The 26,212-nt window shown below is 44.1% G+C and overlaps 1 protein-coding gene across 6 annotated transcripts in view; it reads left to right on the top strand.

Annotated features, from left to right (window-relative positions):
• The window catches only part of ACTN1 (actinin alpha 1), a 130,812-nt gene that overhangs the window by 46,005 nt on the left and 58,595 nt on the right, over positions 1 to 26,212 (top strand). For all 6 annotated transcript variants that reach the window (XM_073348446.1, XM_073348445.1, XM_073348450.1 and 3 more), the window contains exons 2-3: positions 14,614 to 14,728; positions 20,006 to 20,125. In XM_073348446.1, the coding sequence (XP_073204547.1) occupies positions 14,614 to 14,728; positions 20,006 to 20,125 (235 nt within the window). The remainder of the gene's footprint in view (positions 1 to 14,613; positions 14,729 to 20,005; positions 20,126 to 26,212) is intronic.

Below are 26,212 nucleotides of genomic sequence, written 5' to 3'. Positions count from 1 at the left end.
CATCGCCTACTTGCCAAATTTTCAACTAAGCACTTTCTCCCATGTTGCCCCTCATGCTTGGGAGGCGCTCCCTATAAACATCCACAAAGCTACCTTATCTTCCTGACTACTCTCCTTTGCCATGATGCCTACAAAAACCTTAGAGAGATAAGGTGGGTGAGATAATATCTTTTTTTGGAACAACTTCTCTTGGTGATAGAGACAGGCTTTCAAGCCACACTGAACTTTTCTTCCAGTCACTACATTGCTAAAAAACTGTTAAGGTTTTTATATGCAGCTGGAGTGTTGAAACCGCAGTCTGTGGTGCTGACCATTGTCTCATTGGTTTTCCTTCCCATCATTCTGACTAGTCCCCTGTTGTCTCTTACTTTTAGACTCTGAGCTCCTTGGGGACCATCATTTTTGTTTTGTGTTTGTACAGCACTGAGCACAGTGCTTCTAGGCACTATAGCAATACAAATAATTATAATTAATAATAATAGATCTGTGGGTCATGCTTAATCCAGGAATCACTTTGTCAATTATAACCATTCAAAACCAAGTTAGTCATTAAAATGACTGTCATTGCACAGAGGAGGAGGCTATTGGGATGTCTGAAGAAAGTGTTCCTACAACCATGAATCAGTGTTCACATTCTGCATTTCGTTATGGTTGGAGTTACAGTCTGGGAATCTGTAGCCATATTCTGCCACCTTACAGATGATGATGTTGATGCTCTTAGTACACCTGAGGAAAGGCTGCAGCATTCTGCACATGCTAAAGCCTGACAATCTGGGATTTACAAAGGCCATAGCAAAGGGAACATCAGTCAGTAAAGACAAGAAGAAGTGAAGGCAATGGAAAAGAATTCAGCATAGGAGAGCAAAGGTAGTGGGATAACAGGGCTCTTGCAGAGGTGCTGATGAACAAATCTACAAATGTGGGAGATCTGGAGGGAAAGACTTGAGGGTTACAGTTTAGTTTATTTTTCTCCTGCAAATTTAGCTGTTGGTTTGAGTCACAGGGGATGAGGATGAAGGCTGAATACATAGTAAATCCATTATGCTAAGCCATCAGGAAATCTCTTGGCTGCAGGTATTCCTTCCAACTCCTTGCTCTTTGTTACCAAGCTGTCAGGCTCAGTGCCAATGACTGGCTCAGATTCCCTTTCTCACCAGAAACTAACTATGGTATCTTGTGGTCCTTTCTCATCGGAAAAGTAACTATGGGATCTTGTGGTGTGGGTGTGAAAGCTGCCAGGAAGAGGTACGGAGCTGCACTTTGGACTGCTACCTTCCTGCTACCAGATGACTGAAGTGAGGTCCTCCAGCTTTGGTTTAGAGAAGGTTTTCCTCCCCATCCCTGCTCATGGTGAGGGGCTCTGGCTCTCAATAACAGAGTGCAGTCCCTGCATTCAGGCTAGTATGCTTCAGGCAAGGAAATTAAACTTGGCTGCTCAGGGACCCTATTGAGAGGCTGTATTTTTGGGGGAGACAGAGGGAGGGAAAAATAAGCTTCACCAGTGGAAAAAGCTTTTCCTGATAAGCAGTTCTCTCCTTTAAAAATCAAGATTTCAAGGTCCATCTGCCTAACAGAACAAGGAACTGATAAATTGCTCCAGCTCTGGTGATTGAAAGTGGGCCAACTGTCTAGAACAGGTGAATGACTCAATTGGCACAGTCTTTTGTGCAGAGCAGCAGGGAGCTGGGTTACGCTCTTTTAATTATTCACTCTCTCTACAGTAGCATTGTCTTTAGAAAGCCCAGAGAGACAACTGTACCTCTCCTCCCACAGCAAAATAAGCAGCACAGGAAACACCGTAGAAAAGGCAACACCTGTGAGTCCTCTCATGAAATGTGAGCAGACAGAGCTGCTGTAGTTGGCAACATTCTTGATAACAATAAGGGCTTTGACAGAGAGCAGAAATACTCTGAACTATATGCAAAGTCCACGAGTGTCCTAAAAGCAAAACCAAACTACAGTAGAACACCAGAGATACGAACTGATGAGTTGACCACACACCTCATTTGGAACTAGAAGTACACAATCACGCAGCAGCAGAGATGACACCTCTTCTCCCTCCTCCCCCATTCTCCCCCCCAGCAAATACAGTACATGTTAAATGTAAACTACTAAAAAATAAAGGGAAAGCAGCATTTTTCTTCTGCATAGTAAAGTTTCAAAGCAGTATTGACTCAATGTTCAGCTGTAAACTTTTGAAAGAACAACCATAACGTTTTGTTCAAAGTTACGAACATTTCAGAGTTATGAACAACCTCCATTCCCGAGGTGTATGTAACTCTGAGGTTCTACTGTACAAAGCTGCAGCAGTACAGCTACGTATGGGGAACACAACACACATCTTGACAGGGGTATCCTCTTAGTGGACCTTCGTTGGAACCACGTTTAGGCTGCTGCAAGGACACTTCTCTGCCCTGCTTAGTTTTCACCTAACTGAAAACTTTTGCTGTGATCTCAAGCAAACCAGAATTAGGTCCAGTCAGTATGTGGACAGGAGACCTCCAAGGAAAATCCAGAAGGGTGCAGGAAGAGCTGTTGATGCCTCAATAGATGACACTCTTCCCTTAGACTCATCACAGAGATCCAGCATGATATGGGCATCTCCAGCAGCACTGGAGAGATTTAAAATGGAAGTTTGGGAAAATTTTGGTCATCCAAACTGCATGGCTCTTTGTAGTGGTTTTAGTTCTGGTATCCTGGCCAAACCCATATCTGGGTAGTTGAGTTTCTGCCTCCATAAATTGATTTGATTTTTAATTCCTGTCTTTGGTGGCTTGTTGCTATTTTCCACCCAAGAAGGGGCTGCATCTTAGTCCTTTCAATATAGCTTAAAGTACTGTAAAGTGTTTTTTGGGGACTCGCAAAACATGTAATGCAAGCCGTAACGCCGTGTGATATTGCCTTCAGACAGCCTGCAACACAGTTCTATATTTTCTTGTGAGCTGATGTCTAAGGACCGAAACAATTGCTATTCAAGCCCAAATGAAGAGTCTTGCTAATCAGAATTTCACTTTAAAATAATATTAAGGGCATACATTTAATGTTCCCAACATAGCCAGTTTTATTATTTATTTTTGCCAGGACTTCCTTCTGCTTCTCAGAGGAAAGGACTGAGATGGTAAGCCTTTCTGGTGACTTACTAATGTTATTACTGTTCTGGTCCTGCAGAAGTAAGCATTGCTGGTACTTTACCAATCTGAAATGCCATCTGACTCACTGATTTAATGGTTAATAGGCATTAAAATGGCAGCAGCAGATTCTTTCTCTGGCTGCACAGTGCTGTAATGGTAATGGAGACACAGGATTCATGAGGCTCATATGCTTGGCAGAAGAGCAAATATTTACCATGTATTTATGGAGGCGCATGCTGGGTTGCTTTTCTCTTACTACTTTAGCCTGTCATTGGCTAATAAAAGGTACACTCACTTCACAGCATTTTGCAATATCCTGTGGGGGAAAAGCAGTTCAGCAAGGATCCCAGCTTTTCTTTCCCATCCCATATAAAATTAGATTCTACTGAGCATACATGGGAAACTCCAATGCCAGACTCACCTGAGACTGGTGTATGTGAGAAGGTGGTTTGCTAATTCAGTTTTTACCATCCCAGAGAACGACTGGATTGCAGGGGATGAGGTCTTCTCCCCTGCCCCCACCTCTTTGCCAGCAGTGTTGATTTACTGTCAGAAACATCTCATACCTGTGAAATCCCAGGAAAAAAATAGACTGATTCTTGCTTACCTTGGCCACTATACTACAGACTTCTGTCGGTATAGTATGTCTGTCGGGGGGATGAAGACTGGTGATCCCTGACTGACAGAGCTGTGGTGGCAGAAGCCCTAGTCTCGCTGTGCAGTTTTGCCAGTGTAACTGCATCTATCACTGGTATAGTTTGTTCACTTGTGGGGACTGGTACAAAGTGCAGCTTTGCTGACATTGCTGTATCCACACCAGGAAAGCTTTGGTGGTATAGTGTACCGATGCCTATATCAATAAAAGTTCTAGTGTAGAGATAGCCCTAGACTAAATGGGCTTCTGCTTACTCCTTTACTTCCTTATGAGCTGCACAGCTAAGTTCTAGTGGGTCGCTAAGGGCTTGTGTACGCCACAGAGCTCTGGTCAGTATAGCTATGCTGTCAGAGCTACATAGTGTAGATGCAGCCTAAGCTGGCAGGAGTTCTGCTGGTTTAGCTACACCACCTCCCCAAATGTTGTCTAGGCCAACAGAAGCACTCTTCTGTCAGGATAGTTGCACCTACGCTGGGGGTTTGCTGTCGTAGCTTCACACTCCTATGCCAGCAAATCATTGTAGTGTAGACCAGGCCTGAGACAAAAGTATATTCAGCAGCAACAGAGGTGTAATAGAGGGAGTTGGTCTCTGGTGAGTTTCTGGGGGTATTGCCTGGACCTGAGAGATGTAGGTGTACATGTGTTTTACACTTTCACCCTCTGTCATTCCTTAGACTACTACCAAATGTCTGAGGTGGGAGGATGTCTGTAGTATCTGAAGAGGCAGGTTTCAATAACTGTGGCTACAGAAACAGTGCTGAACGTGGTTTGCCTTTGTCTACGCTTGCAGCCAAGCAGGGTTCAGCACTGATTCAGCTATATCTGTCATAGGTAAGGCTAAGATTTTGTCATGGATATTTTTAGTAAAAGTCTGGGACAGGTCACGGGCAATAAACAAAAGTTCACGGAAGCCTGTGACCCGTTCTTGACTTTTACTAAAAATAACTCTGACAAAATGGGGAGGGTGGACGGTCCAGCATGTACCACTGCTTAGGCTCTGAGATTTCCCCCGCTGCACACGGTGGCTGGGAGCACCAGGGCTGAAGCTTAAAATGTCTCAGAGGTCTCTGGAAGTCACGGATTCCGTGACAAAATCTTAGCCTTAGTCCTGGGCATCTGTAGTCAGAACTGATGCTAAGCTCTATTACAGAGCTAGCAAAACACTGATAAGTTTCTAAAATGGTTCTGTCTCAAAATCCACTTAATATATTTCTTGATTATTTTTTTTTAACTTGGTGACTTACCTAGTCAGTGCAATTTTGCTTTCAAAAGATGCTATAAAAATTTAAAGTAGTTTTGTTGCCCAGATCAACTTGCCCTTATTGCTGTGTATCTAGAAGCAGGCATAGATATAGATCAATCATTGAAGACATAAATGTAAAATCTGCAACACAAGCCATGTGCACCATCCAAACTTTCTACAGTGTAGGCTCTAAAAGTAAACACAGAGTGCTTGCTGGCGCCCTGATCCCTTGGAAATTGTTGTGTGGCTTTAAATTAAAAAAAAAAAAAATGGAATCAATTACATTTCTGACTAGAAGAGGAAACTCAGTAGTTGGGTAAATGACTCTGACTACTTAATTCAGTTTTAGTCCAATAATATATCTGAAAAATCTCTCTCTGGAATTTTGATGCATGGGGACAGGCTTGTTTGCGAGAAGCTCAGCCCGCGTCTCCGGAAGTCCTGTGGAAACAGCAGTTGTGTGGTGTAGTCAGCCAAGAGTTGACTGTTTTGGACTTTGGCTCATAGTTCTAAACACGTGCATGAGTGTACGTGTAGGAAGGGGTGTAAGATACAGCTCTTAAAGCCATATGACTTATTCTCCTTTTCGACTGGATATTCCATTTTGGCTTACCTGGTAAAGTTGTAGTCTAACAATGACCACTGTGGAGGTGCATAGTTTTTGTTGTAGTTGCATGTGTGTCCCATTGTGTTCAGTCACTGCACTGGCTTTGCTACTAAGTTGCTGGCAAGATTTGTGATTTGTTTGTAACCTATCTAAATATCTGTCCAGCTGTTAGCCCAGTTTCTGCGCTGTGGCAGGTTGTGTTCATGTTTCCCATTTGTGTATTTTTATTTCATTGATCATGAATTGTGATGGGGTGGGGAAAAAGCAGCCAAGATACCGCAAGTTCTTGAGAGACTAAGCAGATAAAGAATCAACTCCTCTCCCCTCCCCACTTTCTCTCCTTAACTTTTGTATAAGAGAACTCCAAAGTAACAGTTGAAGGGTAACAGCGCAAGGAAAGAAAAAATCATACTAGAGTCATTGGGGTTGAAACGGATAATGAGCCAGTGCTGAGTGAGAGGAAATTCAGATTTGATATTAGAAAGAACTTCCATGGCCTGCTCAGCCATTCAGTCAAAATGTTCTGTTTAATAAGCTAGTTATGACCCAGTTAGCATGTTCAAGGAGAAGGTTATGTAGGCTTGTAGAAACGGTTGACTAGGGTTCCCTGCTTGAAGCAGGATATTAGTTACACACACACACACACACACACACACACACACACACACACTATAAGTTTTAAACAAGCAATTTAATACTGTACACGGCAATGATGATTCTGAAGCTTGGTTGAGGTGGTGAAGTTAGAGGGTGGGATATTTCCCAGGGAATGCCTTGCTGCTAAATGATGAACCAGTTCTCGGCTGAGCTCTCAAGGGTTAACACATGGTTGTTAATGTAGCCTCACAAGGCAGCACGAATGGAGGGAGCCGAGACAGAATGGCAGACAGAGAAACACACTCTGTGTGTGTGTGTGTGTGTGTGTGTGTGAGAGAGAGGTGTGTGCATTTTCCCTTTTAGTACACTGACCCCACTCTAAATACACTGCCTTTTTAAGTAGATCTCAGCAAGTTGAGACACAAGTTGCTGCTAGCTAGCAAGCTCCCTCTGTCCTGAGCCGTGTCATGTCCCATCATCGCCCCGCTCTATGGAGATGGGGTAAATGGGGGGGCAGGAGCCGGGGGGGAGGAGGACACCCTGACATTAGCCTCCCTATTTTCTCTCTCTCTCTCTCTCCTCCTCTTCCCCCTCCCACCCCAGCAGGCAGGAGGCTCCCTGGAGCAGCTCCAAGGCAGAGGGCAGCAGCAGCACATGGAAGTGGGGGGAGGGACAGCTGAACTGCGAGCAATTGATAGCCTGCTGAGTGGCTGCCACTGCACAGGGAACTTAGGGTAGCGGATAGGGGGGCTGCCAGTCCCCCCTGGTTCCAAGCCCCCACCAGCTAGCTGCAAAGGGCTGCTCTTCGTGCAAGCAGTGGACAAAGCAGGCGTTGCCGAACAACTTTATAAGGGAGCATTGCACAACTTTAAATGAACATGTTCCCTAATTGATCAGCAACAAAACAAGGTTAACCAGGACAACTTTAAGTGAGGAGTTACTGTATTACAGAACCATGGCTGAGGGGCTCAAATGGGGGTCTAGATGATTTTAAACCTAATTGTAGCATGGACAGGACATTACAGTTTGCTTCAGAAGTTAGTGGGTCCTTCTAGGCAATCCCATAATGCACAGCATCATGTCAAGAACCAATGCAAAGTGCCTACTTCCAAACCAGGTAGGAAGAGCAGGCTGTGTTGTGCACTCAGAAACATACAGGTGCAGCTATTCAAACACGTGGCTCTCCAAACATAAGCGCCCGTGGCTGGGTGAATTGATTTTGTTTTCTAGACATGTATGACATGTACTTCTGAAGCAGTGTTGCCCCTACAGCCTTTATTTTGTGGTGAGGGAGGGACTTCCCCTAATTCAAGATGTGGCAGTTGAGAATTGTGGGATAGTACCCAGTAGCTATAGTTTGCCCAAGATTTCACACTGCAAAGTACATCTGACCTGGTTTGTAAAGTAGATAGTGTAACTGTGTTAGTGCACAGGGGATTGGCTGTCCGAAGGTCTCCCTTCTTCTATACACAGACTAAACCTTTATGGAAACTTACTCGGCCTCAAAATTGTGTGTATGTGTTAATAACATTGCATCATAAGTTATATTTAATGAAGATAGGGAATTGGGTAGCTTTTGATGGGGGTTAACACTGTCTTGTTCTAGCACAGCTTATGCTCCTTTGAGCTGCTTGCTGCTAGACTTAAGTCCCCGAAATGGGAGAGTAGCAAACAGGACTTTCTTGGCTTAGATACAATGTCTCTGCAGCTACTGTACAACTAGGGTGCAGCCTCTCTGCCATGGTAGGAAGTTTTATACTCAACAGTAGGAGGGGCTAGGGTGGAAGAAGGATTTTAGTAGGGCTTGAAAGAATAAAGAGCAGCTGAAAAGGTCAGATAAAGCTGGTATGTCACAGCCAGAAGATAAAACTGCCCGTTTGATTTTATTAATATCTGTCACTTCTATGATTGTGGTGGCACTGACATCTTAGATTGCAAAAATTGCTTGAGGGGGTGAAGTGCATCATGCCTTGTGTGTTTTCCTGTTGCAGAGAGCTCTTTCGCTTCTTGCAGCAATGTCACTTCTGTGTTTTGCCTTGTGCAACATATTGGAGCTGTCACAGCACCTGTCCAAGTAATAATGGATGTCTCTGTCCCAATGGTGCACCCTCTCTGTCAGTACTGGCTCTGAGACTTTGCCACATTCTTTAGAATCTGACAGTGGACATATATTGACTTCCCCCTGAATTGCAGGATGTCTCATAAGAGTTGTTGATACAAAGAGAAGTGTGAGATGCTCATCTCATCATCCTTTCCCAAAGGCCAGACCAACTGACTTTGGTGGTGGATTGGGGTGGAAATCTGGTGGGGGGTGTGTGTGTGGGCCAAAAAGGGTGTATTTGCTTTATACATGTATGAAGTCAGGCCCTTCCTTGTCCCAAGGAATTTACAATCTAACCAGACAACCCAGAGTCAAAGGGTAGAAGGAAGGGACACAACATAAAGTAACTGAGCAGAAGCTTGCATTGCATTTTGTTTCGTATTTTTATATTTAATATTTTTCTGAAGTAATCTCACTGTTTCTTGAAACTCCTCTTCCTCCTCCTCTCTCAGCAAAGAGACTAGTTCATGTGGACTGTGCTTACCTATTTAAGCAGTCGTTCCCCTGTAATCTTCTCTACAAAACTAGTTGTGCGACGACAACAACACCTGGGAGGAGAGTTGGGGAAGGAGTACCCTAGATAATTGGATGTGAAATGTCTGAAGGCCTTGGAGTTGTTGGAGTGGGGGCTAGTGCTCTGGTCTCTACTGCCTGCAGCAGCAGTCACTATTATCATTGACTCACTCTGTAAAAGCAGGTGGGGGCTCCATTTGTAGGTCACAAAATTGAGTCTTCCTGGGTTAGTGAGAGACAGATGCTCTTCCCTTATCAACAGGTTCTTAATGAGTCTACTCCTTCCAAGTATTCTGTTGCCTTTATCTTTTTGTTAGGAAGACTGTGTGGAGGCAACACACCTCTCCATAAGCTTCTCAATCTAGTCCCCTGGAGCCATAGACTGTACCTTGGCAGTCAAACCGGGATGTTGTATTATCCTCATGACATGACTCAGAGCTTCATTTTAGCCTTTATGGAAATCCTCAGACAGGCGTCTGCCCACATCTATTTTACTTCCAGCATATAGCTGCTGTAGGCTGGTTTACCCCTTGCCTCTCCGGAGAACATGCATCTACTTCTGTAGCATGTGAGTAGCAATTAAGTGTATGCCAAAGTAATATATATCTAGTTAGTTGGGTTGAGATATGGTTAGTTGGGTTCCAAAGAAACGTACTAAGAAAATGACTATGGTAAATGAGTGTCTGCTACCAAGAGAGAGACCTGAATTCATATTCTATTTACTTCACAAGTGAAATGGCTGAGCTGGTGGACACTTACTCTGCTCCAGTTTTGTAGTGAGGACAATATTTGCTCTCCAAAGAAGAACAGCTGATCCAGAACAGTAGAAGTGTTAATAGTTTTTACTTTTTTTATTTTTTTTGTAATTGATCTTATTATCTGAGTAGTTATGTTGCAATAGTATTCAAAGGCCTCAGTCGAGGTGGGGACCCTAATGTTTAAACAGCAGCTAGCACATGTGGGAGGAGACAATCCCAGTCCCAAAGGCCTTACAATTAAGGTGCAAAAAGAGGGAGGCTGAGCATAATGATGATAAAATCACACATTTATATGAGCTAGCTAAGTGCACAACATAATGGTTCTGAATCATTTAGAGCTTCTAATGAACACCCATTGGCTATTGCCAACTACCCTTCAACCTAGCCACCCTTAGTTGGCTCATAACTCGTAGGTATCACAGAAGTGGGCCTTGAGGGGGGAATTGAAGAGTTGTGGTATTCAAGGGTGAAATTAAGATTACAACATACGTTAAGGTCTTTGGGTCAGGGAGCATGGCTGTGTTTGGGATATTTTTGTTCAAGTGCCATCCATATATATGTATAGTACTGTGTAAATAATACAGGGGCACTGTCATGGATTTTTGTGGAGGAAGCCCAACTGGTAGTACCTTTTTTGTGCCACTACTGTATCCAGTTTAGCCAAAAAAAAAAAAAAAAAAAAAAAAAAAAATTTAAACCTTTGAGATTAAAAATGTACTTCTTGTTTCCCTTTACCTCCATCTCCTTGTCCTAAAGTGGAATCATAGAATCATAGAATATCAGGGTTGGAAGGGACCCCTGAAGGTCATCTAGTCCAACCCCCTGCTCGAAGCAGGACCAATTCCCAGTTAAATCATCCCAGCTAGGGCTTTGTCAAGCCTGACCTTAAAAACCTCTAAGGAAGGAGATTCTACCACCTCCCTAGGTAACGCATTCCAGTGTTTCACCACCCTCTTAGTGAAAAAGTTTTTCCTAATATCCAATCTAAACCTCCCCCACTGCAACTTGAGACCATTACTCCTCGTTCTGTCATCTGCTACCATTGAGAACAGTCTAGAGCCATCCTCTTTGGAACCCCCTTTCAGGTAGTTGAAAGCAGCTATCAAATCCCCCCTCATTCTTCTCTTCTGCAGGCTAAACAATCCCAGCTCCCTCAGCCTCTCCTCATAAGTCATGTGTTCCAGACCCCTAATTATTTTTGTTGCCCTTCGCTGGACTCTCTCCAATTTATCCACATCCTTCTTGTAGTGTGAGGCCCAAAAATGGACACAGTACTCAAGATGAGGCCTCACCAATGTTGAATAGAGGGGAACGATCACGTCCCTCAATCTGCTCGCTATGCCCCTACTTATACATCCCAAAATGCCATTGGCCTTCTTGGCAACAAGGGCACACTGCTGACTCATATCCAGCTTCTCGTCCACTGTCACCCCTAGGTCCTTTTCCGCAGAACTGCTGCCTAGCCATTCGGTCCCTAGTCTGTAGCGGTGCATTGGATTCTTCCATCCTAAGTGCAGGACCCTGCACTTATCCTTATTGAACCTCATCAGATTTCTTTTGGCCCAATCCTCCAATTTGTCTAGGTCCTTCTGTATCCTATCCCTCCCCTCCAGCGTATCTACCACTCCTCCCAGTTTAGTATCATCCGCAAATTTGCTGAGAGTGCAATCCACACCATCCTCCAGATCATTTATGAAGATATTGAACAAAATAGCGAGTGAAACAATGTCCAGGCTCTTGCCTTTGTAGATGTCTAGGAAATACACATCTGTCGCTTTAGAGGAGTAATTTTAGCTAGTGAATAACTAAATGGGGATTCCAAGACCTCACAGGTTCCATACCCCAAGAACTATTAATGTCCTGCAGAATTGCCAGCTGCCTCATGCCACCTCAGAAAACACAGGTGGTTTTTTTTTTGGTCTGGCTGGTCCCTGGGCTGGGCCTGCATGGGAAATGAGGTTGGCTGCTTTCAACAACCTTTTCCTCTTTCAAAAGCTTTTTTCCCCTCCTGACAGGAAGTACAGCTGCTGTAACGGCTGCCAGCTGCTGATGGGTACAGTTAGCTGTGACCGGGGCGGGGGGCTCTGTTTTCTTAACCGAAAAAATTGGAGAGGGGTGCGTGAGACAGATTCTCTGTGCAGCGAAGTCAGTAAAAATGGTTTGAGCCAAGGCTGCTAAGATATCTAGCCCTACACAACAGTAAAATTTCCAGGACCCCACCATCTTACCACATTCTCTCACCTCTGGCCTCTCATCTGCCCGTCACACATCTTTCTAACCCTCTACTTCAAGAGTACAGGGTACTTTACCCTACACAGCATATGTAGCTAATGTAATTGTAAATCTGCTTTCTATGTACTAAATGTTTTCAATAAAGTGCACCCCACAGTTTGCGAGAATGCTTCCTGTGAGTCACATCAAGATGGCTGCTGTTTGTGAGAGAGTTCAGTGAGACTGCATTTATTATTCATCAGCCTGCCCTTTGTAAAATGGTCCAGCGCATCCTCGGACAAGGTGGGTGGGGTAATATTGTTTATTGAACAAACTTTTGGTGAGAGAGGCAAGCTTTTGAGCTACACCAAATTGTTCTTTAGACCTGAAGTCTGTGTAGGTTGTAAGCGTGTGTGTCTCTCTCTCTCTCTCTCTCTTATTAGACCAACTTCTGTTGATATGAAAGATATTACCTCATTCACCTTGTCTCTCTCATATCCTGGGACCAACATAGCTACAACTTTATGGCAAACAGTGCATCCACCTACAGGGCTCCCAACTGTTGCTACATCAGTGTGCTGTGGGGCTGCATGGCAACTTGTGAACTTTTGTAGGACCTGAAGGGTGAGCTGGGAAACGGCTATGGACATCCCAGTACCCTTGGGAATTGTCACTACTTTCTGTATTAAACCAGCATGGAGCTCACCCAGGAGGAGCTGAGATGTCAGCTGTTTGCTTTGCAAGCTGATTTCTGACTGAATTTCCAGGTTTTGCAGAGTTAATTGGCATCAGAGGGTCTGTGATATTGGTGAGTATGATTATAGGAGAGACCTAGGCATGTCAGAACTGGGGTTCTTACGTATGGTTCATTCTCAAGAAAGGCTTGCAATAGCATTGAAGTAGGCTCAGGTGCCTTCCAATCTCAGATATGCAGTTATTGTCCATGTGATGTCATTCCATATTCTTTATGAAAATATGCTTATGATATGGATATGATATAACTGAGATATACTTTATGCAAGATGGCTCGTGAAATATCATTGGAAAGGTTATAATTTACTGAATATGACTGTCCTATTTGTATGCACGTATCCTTTCTGTATTTGAAATTAGGAATATTGACTATATTTCAACTGTGTTACTTTGGGTGATGCCCCCTGCTAACATTTCAGGTACAACAATTAAAAAGCCCAGACAGTGCTGATGGCCCATCAGCAAGAGACAATGGACTGTAAAAGAGCTCAGTCTTCCTGTGAATGTGTGGGTCAGCCTATAAAGAATGGCTACAGGGGCCCTACAGAGGCATGTGACCATGCCACCGGATACTAGAACCCATCCTGAATTCTGTACTTTTCCACGAGAAGCTGGGGGTGGGAGGTTCAAACTAGGAAACAAAGGATCTGGCATATGCAAATCCTATTTAAGGATGGAGAGTAAGGTAATCCAGGTCCTCAGTTATCCCCCGCTACTCCACCCAAGATCCTTTTATTCAACTAGTTAGCACACTGTCACACTTTGAACTTGAGGTATTTATTATTTTCATTTCTAAGTGAACAATAGGCACGCCACATTTCTGGCCTTACATATATGGCGCTTCCCCATAGCAGCCTACCAGCTGATAAGGAAGAGATATCCAGGCAATCTATATTACCATATGTTCAAAATGTTAATCTTAATTTAGGTCTCTGTCATCCTGCAATCTGTGGTCATGACTGTTTGGTCAGTTATGAGAGAGACAAATTTCACCACAACTCCTGAAAAATCTTTTCTGTGGTTATGCTCATCCCCTTGAGAAATCCTACGTTCTGACCACCTGGGATTATTTAAGACCCAGGGCATTTCCCAAAAGTATGTGGGTGTTAGTGTCCAGGCACAACTGGAATTTGGATATATGTGCTCTGGGGGCCTAAATTCCTTTTGCTGCACAGAATTGCTAGTTTATCGAATGGAGGCTGTATTCTATTTTAGAGGTGGCTGCACTGGCTCCCAAACAATGGTCCATGGACAATCAGCAGACCACAGAACACTTTGTGGTGGCTTGTCATCAGATTCTTAATTTTTCTCTTTTCCAGCTACTATATTGCATTAAAGGCAGCAAATACCACAGTTACTTGGCAAGCATTTATTCTTCCACTTAAGCAGCTGCCGTAAAGATGTTAAATGACCACGAAGGTGAGGTGAGGTGGCTTGTTACTATGAAGCAGAGAGGAGGTAGGCCACAAGACCATCCCTTTTAAGATGTTGCTCTCACACTTTGTAATATGTAGCCTTAGTACTTCCTAATGCTTTATTGAAGAAGGAAAAAGGTGGGTAAAAGAATGGTCCTCTGGTTCAAACACCCACCTTGAAATAGGTAGACCTGGATTATTTCCCCCTCTGACATACTGTGTGACTGAGTCACCTGCAGCCAAGGGAAGTAAATGGGAGCTGTGAATGCCTAACATTTCTGAAAATCAGATTCAGGTTTCTCAAGCTGAGCACCCAAAATTAGGGGGCGATCAGGAGAATTTATCATCCTGGAGCCCTGGATGGAGTAGTTGTTTCTACCAGACTCTTATTAGTATTGTACTTACACATGGAAGGGCTTTGCAGGCCCTTTGTGTCTTCAGGTGCTGGCTCTAGTGCTGTGCAGGGTCAATGCATCAAGTGTTGTTCAGTCTAATTGTGGCTTGAAGGTAACCCCCTGTATCCTAGCATCCGTTCTTTGGTTGTCTGTATTTCCTTTCGGAACTGTAATATGGCCCTGGGAAGATTACCAACTGCTCTTTTCTTTTCTTTTCTTCCCTCCTGTTTCTAGACATTCACAGCATGGTGTAACTCTCACCTCCGCAAGGCCGGCACACAGATTGAGAACATAGAGGAAGATTTCAGGGATGGTCTTAAACTCATGTTACTTCTGGAAGTCATTTCAGGTGAGAGGGGTTTTGTGTGGGTTTAAGTGTCATTAATGTTGCTCACCCACTACTAAATACATTCAGGACAGCATGGGCAGTGATGGTGGAAGCTTTGTCTGTGCCTGTTCCTGATCTGCAGTGTACTGAGAGCGAAGCTCAGGTTTTATGGCCTCTGCCCACTATCCAGTGCTTTTGCTCTTCTCTCTCCACCCCTTCCTGTCAGCAAGGAATTGGATTGAATTTGCTGAATTGTTTTTGTAAAAACAAAAATAACCCCCCAGCCCTCCCAGAAATAAGTTTAAAAAAAAATCAAAATGTTTTGATACTTTTCAAAACAAAACATTTTTTAATTTTTTTTTAAAAACATTTTATTTGGCCCGAAACTAACTTTTCTCCCTTCCATCACCCATTTCAGCCACTGAACCAAAAAAATCTGTTTGCACGTGTGTGTGTATGTGAGAGAGAGAGATGTACAATTTTATATAAAACTGGGGTTTTTATGCTTAGGCTTTCTTTTGATGGCTCCTTCAGCAGGCTTTCCATGCCAGCAATAATGGCCCTCTGTTTGGTTTGCTCCCTTCCCCACCTCTTGTACTTACCAATAGAGATGCCTCAGCAGGGACACTCAAACCCTAACTCCCTATCTAGAGTGTCAGTTTTTGTGCTCTGCAGAAATTGAGGACACAACAAAACCTCAAGTTCCTTTCTTTTCCTCAGGCTGCTAGTTTTAGAGGGTTTGGAGTTCAAAGTGCTTCTGACTTTGAAGTTAGGGATAGGAGTTCCACAGCACATACTCCTTTTTGGTAAGAAACTAGCTGACAGAGTCCTCTGCTTATTTCATTTATTTACATTTTTAGTGAACCCTTGTTCACATGCGGGGGAGGAGTTGAAGGTGGGGAGGTAGATGTGAACCAATGTTGGTATTGAAGTTGCAGCTTGCTGAGGCTAAAGGGAAGATGAGGGGATTGGAAGATGGAGGGAGAATGTGTTGGGGAACTCAGTGCATTTAACTTAAAAGTAACCAATATGACTTATAGCTATCACCACCCCTGTTTGTTACATCCTTGTCTCCCGTCAATCATCTGGTTTTGTCCGTTTAGGGCAGGGGTAGTCAATAGGTGGACCGTGGACCAAATCTAGATGGCCAGACATTTTTGAACGGATCCCAAAGTTTGTTTGTTTGTTTGTTTGTTTGTTTGTTTGTTTGTTTGTTTGTTTGTTTGTTTGTTTGTTTGTTTGTTTGTTTGTTTGTTTGTTTGTTTGTTTGTTTGTTTGTTTGTTTGTTTGTTTGTTTGTTTGTTTGTTTGTTTGTTTGTTTGTTTGTTTGTTTGTTTGTTTGTTTGTTTGTTTGTTTGTTTGTTTGTTTGTTTTTCTCCGGAGTCTGGACCTTGACTGTACCTTAACCAGGAAATTTGGACCTTGACAAAATATAATTGACTACCCCTGGTTTAGGGCAAGGACAGTGGGTTCCCATATATGCTGGAACCCATTCTGAGCACTGTGGCGTTCTAAATATTGTAAGTGGTCCGGTCTATAGCAGTGTGTTTGAGTGATGTGATGCACCAGTCTGCCTCTAACGGCAAGTCTACACTGCAGCAGTGTGCTAGAGTGCTAAGAATAGCAGTGTAGCTCAGAGTAGCATGGGTGGAAGCTCAGGCTAGCTGCCCAGGAAGCATGCTCCCAGCTGCAGTGTAGACGTACCCAGAATGCAGCTGGGTGTGGCATGTGCTCCAAGCACTCTGCTCTAAAAGTTCAGGCCCTAGAAAGTTCCCATAAACACTATTACTTTTTGAGTACGGGAGGATTCCTTTACTAGGAATACCAGACACTAAAAGGCATGGTTACTTAGGCACAGTTACAGTAACCCAGCTCCTAGGGGCAATCCAGTACAGGGATATAAAGGGTAGGGTCTCAGTGTGGATGTGGATCCCAGCCACTACCTTGCATGTAGGCTGATGCCTTGCATATTCCTGCTGCAGTTACTCCAAGTCCCCTGCCAACTGGGTGTGTCTGCCTGGCTCACAGCCTTCCAGTCTCAGCCTCCAGGCTACTGCCTCTATCTGCTGTCCCTCTTCTTTTACAACCCTGGCTCTCTCCAGAGCCGCCTCTGACCTCCAGAGTATCCTTCCTCTTCCTGTCCTCTGGGGATGGTGGAGCTCTCTACTGGCTAGATTTTGAATTGGGTAACAGTGCCCTCCACTGGCTAGATCTGTTCCTTTGAGCCCACAGGGACTGGGAAGAAGGTGCCCCAGTAATGAGGCAGCAGGCTCAGTACAATAATAATGGGCCATGTCAGCTCTGCTGAGATCCATGAGCAGATCTGAGCCTCTCCATGCGCTAGTAAGAACTAGCGTGACCAGATAGCAAGTGGGAGGTGGTAATACACACACAAATTAGGACTCTCCTTATAAAATTGGGATGTTTGGTCACCCTTGTCGGAACTGATCACGGGGTGGGATAGAATCCCTGGTAGCACAACTGCCAGAGAGCAAGAGGGAGGGTGCTGCTAGAAGTGCTGTGGTGAGATAGGGTTCCTGTGCAGATTGCCCTAGCGTCCCATGGATCCACCAGACTAGGGTGCAAATGGGGCAGGCAGGTACGGTTCCCCTTCCAAACAGGGTATTATGGGAAGATTTCCACAAGGAAAGCCCCTTCCTTTTGCTTTTACATTAGGTGATGATGATCTGGCCCTATTACAAGGTTTGGCCTGAAAAACAGCTTCCTTCCCCGCCCCCTTTACAAAGCAGCTGACCAATAGCATTTTTTAATCAAACAAATTCCACTGTAAGCAGCTTTTAAGCCAACAGTTCCTTGCATTTTTTGGCCCCCAAACTACAGGCTTGGTCTTATACATGAGAACCAGAAAGTGGAAGTGACTAGATTATTTTAATTGGCTGAGCGTAGTACAGAAAAGTAAAGCAGCAATGCAAACAGTAGAAAGCGAAGGCGGGGGAAACCCAAAACACTTCTCACATGGTTTAGCTCTAATAACCTATGAGGGAAAAAATTTTACAGGCACACAGTCATTTGACACTTTGCTCTGAAATAATATTTGTTAAAAATGATTCCAGTCTAATGGAAAGGTCCTCAGTTCTTCAATTTTTTCCACTGCAAAGTTATTTTTAAATAAATAAATATCTTGCTGTAATGTCTGAAACACTGAGAACCTCATGCTGAAACTGATTGAAGCCAGCTTCACTTTTGTTTGCAATGACTTTCATTATGCAAGCTTGGAGAAATGCAAAATGAAAGCAGCAGTGTGTCATGTACTTTAGACCAGTGGCTCTCAACATTTCTAGACTACAGTACCCTTTTCTTGATTTGTGTACCCCAAGTGTCACCTCACTTAAAAACTGCTTACTTACAAAATCAGACATACAAAGTGTCACAGCGCAGTGTTGCTGAAAAATTGCTTACTTTATCACTTTTGCCTTATAATTCTAAAATAAATCAATTGAAATATAAATAGTATACTTACATTTCAGTGTATAGTATATAGAGCAGTATAAATAAGTCATTGTATGAAATTTTAGTTTGTACTGACTTTGCTAGTGCTTTTTATGTAGCCTGTTGTAAAACTAGGCAAATATCTAGAGGAGTTGATGTACCCTCTTGAAGACCTATGTGTATCCCCAGGGATACATGTACCCCAGGTTGAGTACATGTACCCCAGGTTGAGTACCACTGTTGTAGACTATTAAAGTGAGAGAATTTTTTAAAATCTAAGCTGGCAGTAGTAATTTCGGTAAATAAAATTGTTTACACCGTAGGGTTAAGATGAGTGTCTCTCTTCTTGATTGTCAGGTAAAAAGAAACAGGCCTGCAATAAATAATGGAAACAATTATTATAATTGGAGATAAAATAATTTTTTCTCTCTGTGGGAGGGAGAGAATGCCCATTGAAGTAATCTGCTACTTTTTCCCCCTTCACCTTTCCAAACTTTTGTTAAAGAAACAACATATCTTTCTTTAGTGGGGCAGAAGAGTTCATGGAAAAAATGTCTCTTCCCAATTAAACCTAGTGATATTGAGTCTGATCCTGCTCCCACTGAGTTAAATGATGCAGGATTGGGCCTTAGGAATAGACTTTGGAACGAGAAATAAACTGAGTGAATAACCACTAACAAATAACTTAACCAAATTTGCACTTTTATCTCTTTGTGGATGTTCCACAACTTGTTAAAACTAGTTCTGAATGTAAAACCTCTTGCAATTTTTTGAACTCTGTAACTCTCTTTGACATTTGGATGATTCTGCTTAGGTGACTGGTGACATGTGCCTATCTAATTAGGTTTCTGGTGTGAATGCTTATAGGATATATATTAAAATTCAATTTGAGTTTGTGCAAGCTTTTTGTTTTCTATGAATGCCAGTTAAACTGGATCGTGCGAATATTTACAGGAAGCCAATCAAAAGGGCCACAAATGTACCGGAAGCAAACTATTCTCCAAGTTCTACTCAAGTCAGAATTTGGTGTTTGCTGTGAGATCCAGCCCCATCCAAGTAGTGATTACTTGCTCTTGTCAAAGAGCTGTGTTGCTTCCTGTGAAAGGGCAGTCACCACTTGAGCACCTCCTTGCAGCTGGGTGCAGTATTGTAGTCCTCTCACCCCTGGTGCCTCCTGTAGGCTTCCAGCCAACCTTGGCGGGTCTTAGCGGTTTGCCCCTCCAGCCAAGTCAAAGTCCAAATGAACCCTTTCCAGGGTATTGGAGTCCAATAAACAGTCTATTTGCTCTTGCTAGGGTCTTCAGCGCCTGGTCTGCGCCCTTTAAATTCAGCCCTTTGTTCAGGCTCCCAAATAAGCCCTACCCCCTGTAGGGGTTTGACACTTTATCTGTGGCTAGGAGGGGAACCCAGGCCCACACACTACTCCAGGGTCCCACCCAGGCTCCAAGTTTTGGGGCACAGACCAGTTACTGTAACTTATGGCTGATAGGCTCTCCAGAGCATGCATCAAAGATTATGGGGAGTGGCCTAGTCCAATAACTGTCTGAGGTGTGGTAATGGTAATACTCCCCTCGCCTCAAACAGTATCTTCAAAGGTGCTCTTCGTATTTGCTGGGGTTTTGTTGGGGGGAGGGTTCAGCAAAGTGCATCAATTATTAGAATTCCCAAAAAGTGACCAAAAAGATTGTGTGCTGTATCTTCACTGCTGAGGGCAATAACATGTGTAATTTGGATCAAGCATCGGGGTTATCTTATTAGATCTGCCTACTTGGACTGTTGGTGGGGAGAGTGGAATGGAGCAGTTCCGAATTTGTTTTGTGTTGTTTTTTCCCCCCTCTTTCTGGCTAGGTGAACGTTTGGCTAAGCCTGAAAGAGGCAAAATGCGAGTGCACAAAATCTCCAATGTGAACAAGGCCCTGGATTTCATTGCTAGCAAAGGAGTGAAGCTGGTGTCTATTGGAGCAGAAGGTAAGGGAGCCAGTGCATACTTCTAACGCTCAAAATCTGGAGGGGGGCGGGTGATGATGGGTGGACTGGCAGCTCCCTCCATTTTAGACCCAGTCTAAATATGCTATTTCCCCCAATCGACACCACATTCTTTTCCCTGGCAAGCACAGTTGAGAGGTCTGTGCTTTTCTTGCCATACACTTATTCTAACTCTCCTGCTCTGACTCAGTGGCAATGTTTAGAGAGGCTATAAATATTTCATGTATGAAAGATGTTGTATAAAATAAAACTGTTCCATGTATATTTGGAATATGGAGTTAAATACAAGGGGAGCAAGAGTAAGAAGTGGGTGAGGGAGAAAAGATTCCTTCAGCTGAGATTTGTAAAAGTGGAAAGACAAGGAAGCTGTTTTAGACAGTACGGTCTGTGGAGAAGGGGCTTGGTCTAATGGTGGTGAGGTTATGCAGAGGCCAGAGTGGAGTGAATTTTTTTTTAATTACCAATTTTAATCACAATTTAAATCAGCGAGCAGGAAACCTTGATTTAAATAATCAGTTGTAATTGTGTTTTGCATTTGTACTTTTGTTATTTTTCCTAAAGAGAGGCTGATTCTCATTGGTTGGTAACAATTAAAAGGCATTGGTTTGCCACTTAATACAGCCTTTACACTAAATTTGGTGCTTCTTTTTGCTAATCAGGAAGATACACATTTATTTAAGCAAGTATATAGTTTTACTTATTTAGTCAGATTCTTAATGTTTACATTTTTATTATGTTAAATAAGAAATGGATCATTCATTTTTCTACTGGGGAGGAACAATTTTTCTCTATAGTTTTCCCCCAGTTTTTTTCATTTTTGTTGCTCTATTGTCTATTCTACTATATGAAGTAATACCCTCTGGTTTAATTCATAAGGCGAGAAGCCAGACTCCTGGGTACATTGCCAGAGACTCTGCAACAAACCTGTTGCAGAGCTGGGAAAGTTATTTAGCCCAAATGTCCACTCTTGTGGATGCTCAGTTTGAGTTGTCAAAAGTTGTTCTTTTTTCCCCCACCCCCCTCAGAAGTGCTGAGCACCAGCAGCTCCCTCAAAAAGATGATATATTAGAAATGGGAAAGGTACAGAGAAGGGCAACAAAAATGATGAAGGGTATGGAACAGCTTCCGTACGAGGAGAGATTAAAAAGACTGGGACTGTTCATCTTGGAAAAGAGACAACTAAGGGGAAATATGATAGAGGTCTATAAAATCATGACTGGTGTGGAGAAAGAGAATAAGGAAGTGTTATTTACTCCTTCACATAATACAAAAACCAGGGGTCACCCAATGAAATGAATAGGAAGCAGGTTTAAAACAAACAAGAAAAAATATTTCTCTACACAACACACAGTCAACCTATGGAACTCATTGCCAGGGGATGTTGTGAAGGCCAAAACTGTAACTGGATTCAAAAAAGAGAAGTTCATGGAGGATAGATCCATCAGTGGCTATTAGCCAAGATGGTCAGGGATGCAACCCCCTTCTCTAGGCTACATATCCCTAGGCCTCTGACAGATGTTGGGACTGGATTGCAAGGGATGGGTCACTTGATGATTGCCCTGTTCTGTTCATTCCTTCTGGGGCACTGGCCACTGTCAAGACAGGATACTGGGCTAGATGGACCATTAGTCTGACTCAATCTGGCCATTCCGATGTTCTTAGCTCCAAAAATTGGGTCTTAAAGATCAAAAACTGAGTGGCCAAAAATGGAGGCACCCAAAACAAGAATACATTTTGAAAACTGTGGCCTTAAGTCTGTCTCAGTTTTTAGCAATCTGTAAAAATGGGTATAATGTCAACCTCCTGCACTTCAAGGGAGTTTTTGTTCTTAGGGCACCCTTCTTCCAAGGATTCTGCAGTACATGTTATTAACCAGTGACCCCTTCAGGTCTCAGTTGGGGATGTGTGGTCTGATTACTGCAAAACTAAACAACTTGTCTGCTGATCTGGATTCCAACTGCATGACATGGTTGCGGGGGTGAAAGTAGAAATAGGGACTTACCGGTACGGGGCTGGGTTGGGACCAGCTCTGGCCTCTGGAAGGGGCGGGGCCTTGGGCGGAAGGGGCGGGGCCTTGGGCAGAAGGGGCTGGGATGGGGGGGTCAGAGCCAGCCCAGGCCCACGCTGTACCAATAAGTGCCCTTCCCCTCCCCTGCCAGGGTAGCAGCGGCAGCTGAGGGCTCCAGCAGCAGTTTAAAGAGCCCAGGGCTCGGCCGTTGCTACCGCCCTGGGCCCTTTAAACCGCTGCTGGAGCCCTGGGCTGCCGCTGCTACCCCAGGGCTCCGGCAGCAGGGCTCCGGGGGCCATTTAAAGGGCCTGGGGCTCTACTGCCTCGGGCCCTTTAAATAGCTGCCAGAGCCCTGCCGCTAAGCCAGGGCTCTGGGGACTATTTAAAGGGCCCAGGACTCCCCTGCTTCCACTGCCCTGGCCCTTTAAATAGCCCCTGGAGCCCTGGGGTAGCGGCAGCAGGGCGCTGGCAGCTATTTAAAGGGCCTGGGGCAGTGAAAGCAGCAGGAGCCTCGGCCCTTTAAATAGCCCCCGGAGCCCCGCTGCCGCTACCCCAGGGCTCCAGCAGTGGTGCTCTGGCGGCAATTGAAAGGGCCTGGGGCTCCAGCCGCTGCTGGGAGCCCCAGGCCCTTTCAATTGCTGCCTGGAGAAGCCGGGACGTACCGGCTTACTTTCACCTCTGCATGGTTGTCCCTCCTTACCGGTCCTGTATTTAGATTCCATCTATATTGCCACTGTTACTGTAGTATTTGAGCATATCCAAAGCATTTATGGATTTATCCTCACATGCCTATGTGAGGTTATCAAGGTTGATTATCCCAATTTACCAGATGAGACTAAATTATTTAGCCATAGTGCCCAGAGAAAGCATGTGATAGAGCCAGGAATTAAACCCAGTACTGGAGCCCAGGATGGACTCCCCCTTGTGGACTGTCACCAGGCTACTGTTTTGGACCCAAACCTTGTATCCCATGTGTTTTAAGATTAGTGACTCTGAGCAACATCCAGATGCTGTCTGAGAGTCTGGCCTTTCAGGCACGTCCCTGGAGTACGTGTACCCAATACTAGTACCCCTCCTTGGTGTGGACCCAGCAGCCCTAGGCCCCAAGATCAGGGTGGACCCCCCACCCAAGTCTCATTGGTAGATCTCTCATACCCTCTCCAGAACTCCATCAGCAGAGGTGGTGTACTCTACTTTACAGTTTCACCCTTTGGGGACTTTGTGACAGTTAAAGCAAGTAACACAGAGACTTTGCAAAAGCACCTCTAAGCCCGCACACTTGGCTCATAGAGATATACAGATCTATGGAAGGATAAGAAATACACGCACTCAAGTCCCGCCCTCAGTTTTCTCCCGAGAGTCCTTTGGGTATTAGTGTCCTACAGGGAATCCAGGATCCTTCTGTACCACAGCTTCTCCTCCTGCCAGGTCTTCTCTTCTGGTCTCTCCTTGTTAGTGGGAGTATCTCCTTTTAATAGCAGATTCTAACACCTTGTCTCCTCCCTGGGGTTTTTCCATTCTCTGATCTGACCTCTGAGCTGCAGCTGCCAGCATCCTCTGTTTGCTACAGTAGTTGTCATTAGCAAGTGAAGAGTCTTTGGCCAGTAGTCCCCATTGTTCTGTTAAGGCAAGGTTAATCAATTACTGATGGCCTTTAATGACACTTGAATTCAGGGACAGATGATTTTCCACAGTATGCATCTGATGAAGTGAGCTGTAGCTCACGAAAGCTTATGCTCAAATAAATTGGTTAGTCTCTAAGGTGCCACAAGTACTCCTTTTCTAGATGCTTAGATGTGTCACACTCCCCCCTCCCCTCCCCCCCAACACAATGGGGATGATGTAATCTAATATGACCATCATTAGTGGAAGACATATAAGAAAATAGAGTTCATAAAATCATACAGGAATTCGTAAGTTCATATAGGCAGTTTCCCAAAACTGTCACACCCAGATCTCCTCAATTGCCTTCTCCATTGGTTTGGCCACAATCCATCCTTCCTCTTTAGGTGGGGCATTTCCTTCATCTCTTTATTTCTTCGAAAGATATCTGCATCCTCCTCCCTTTCTGCTTGGCAGCTAAGTAGTTGCATTTGTTCCATTTTGTTTGCTTAACCAATAGGGTGACGATTGCAGCTGGCCGAATTACTGACCCAACCAATATCTGGCCATTGATGTCATCAAGGGAATGGCCTTGCTTATGATAATCAAAAGAGCTGTTCCTGCTTATACTCTGAAGAAATGAGGTGCAGATAAAACTATCTGGTACAGGACTGTGGAAAGCCTGTGATTGTCAAAAGAAAAGGAGTACTTGTGGCACCTTAGAGACTAACCAATTTATTAGAGCATAAGCTTTCGTGAGCTACAGCTCACTTCCTCAGATGCATATCGTGGAAACTGCAGCAGGCTTTATATATACACAGAGAATATGAAACAATACCTCCTCCCACCCCACTGTCCTGCTGGTAATAGCTTATCTAAAGTGATCATCAGGTGATCAAATTCACTCTCCTGCTGGTGATAGCCCATCCAAAGTGACAACTCTTTACACAATGTGCATGACAATCAAGTTGGGCTATTTCCTGCACAAATCCAGGTTTTCTCACATCCCCCCACCCCCATACACACACAAACTCACTCTGAGTATGGGGGTGGGGGGGAATGTGAGAAAACCTGGATTGTCATGCACAACTTGATTGTCATGCACATTGTGTAAAGAGTTGTCACTTTGGATGGGCTATCACCAGCAGGAGAGTGAATTTGTGTGTGGGGGGTGGAGGGTGAGAAAACCTGGATTTGTGCTGGAAATGGCCCACCTGATGATCACTTTAGATAAGCTATTACCAGCAGGACAGTGGGGTGGGAGGAGGTATTGTTTCATATTCTCTGTGTATATATAAAGCCTGCTGCAGTTTCCACGATATGCATCTGAGGAAGTGAGCTGTAGCTCACGAAAGCTTATGCTCTAATAAATTGGTTAGTCTCTAAGGTGCCACAAGTCCTCCTTTTCTTTTTGCGAATACAGACTAACACGGCTGTTACTCTGAAACCTGTGATTGTCAGATCCTCTCCTCAGGTGAAGCAGGTGCAGAAAACAGAGATCAATTCAAAACCAGTGTGGGACTAGCTGACGTACTAATTTAAATTCTTCCTTGGTCTATATGTGCCAGTATCTGAATCTGTGGGGAGGCTGGGACTAAGGTAGCAGGGGGTGCTGAAAGTTAGGACTGAAGATTGGCTGATCTCTATCCAGAAAGCTGGTACGTGTTCTTTAACGACAGCACAAGCTATAACCAAGCCTAAGTGATCACTGCATGAGCATGGAGTTGTATTTCAGCTATGCCACAATAATTTAACTATTTATAGTGGTGAGGGAGCACCGCCGTACTTAGGGTTGCATCCTGATATCTGTTTAAAAGTTGACCTAAGGCCTCTAAAATTGACATGCTGAGTTAGATTTCTTTGAATGTTGGTGTGCCTCAGGAGGGTTCAGAATAGGATTAGTGACCCAAATTTGGAATCCTTTGAGCCAGGGATTCTGGAGCTTATAAGCCCCTCCCCCCAGTAGCTATTTTAAAAAAAGTTTCTCAGTATGTGTTTTTGCACAGGGTTAGTAATCCAGATTTGGGGTAATTTGACCAATGGGTTCCTAAATTACAGGCCAGGTGCCCCCACCCCAGGAAAGGTTTCCTTCTGCTACCTTGTACTCTTAAACTGAAAGGCACTAATTACTGGATGAATCACAGACCTCTTGATGGCTGTGAACTCAACCTTCATTTAATATATCTAAGGATAAGTTAATCAGACCCCCACCTAAGATAAAACGAGTTGTAGATGCAACCTGACATCAGTTACAGTTTTGTGAGTCATGGTGGCAGTTTTGTACTGGAGGAATGTAATCAAAGTGTTTGGGGAAAAAATAGACATATGAAAGATTCCTGGGAGGAGCCGGGATATTGGGGGCTGAGAAGTGGGGGAATAGGAGGAGAGGGGTTTGGGGCTGCAGTGAGGGGAGGGGGATGGATGGTAGGGAAGTGAGAGAGGTTGGGGGCTCAGGTGAG

Source organism: Lepidochelys kempii, chromosome 6 (genome assembly GCF_965140265.1).
Source record: "Lepidochelys kempii isolate rLepKem1 chromosome 6, rLepKem1.hap2, whole genome shotgun sequence".
Lineage (NCBI taxonomy): Eukaryota > Metazoa > Chordata > Testudines > Cheloniidae > Lepidochelys > Lepidochelys kempii.
This window is presented reverse-complemented; position numbering and strand designations above follow the sequence as displayed.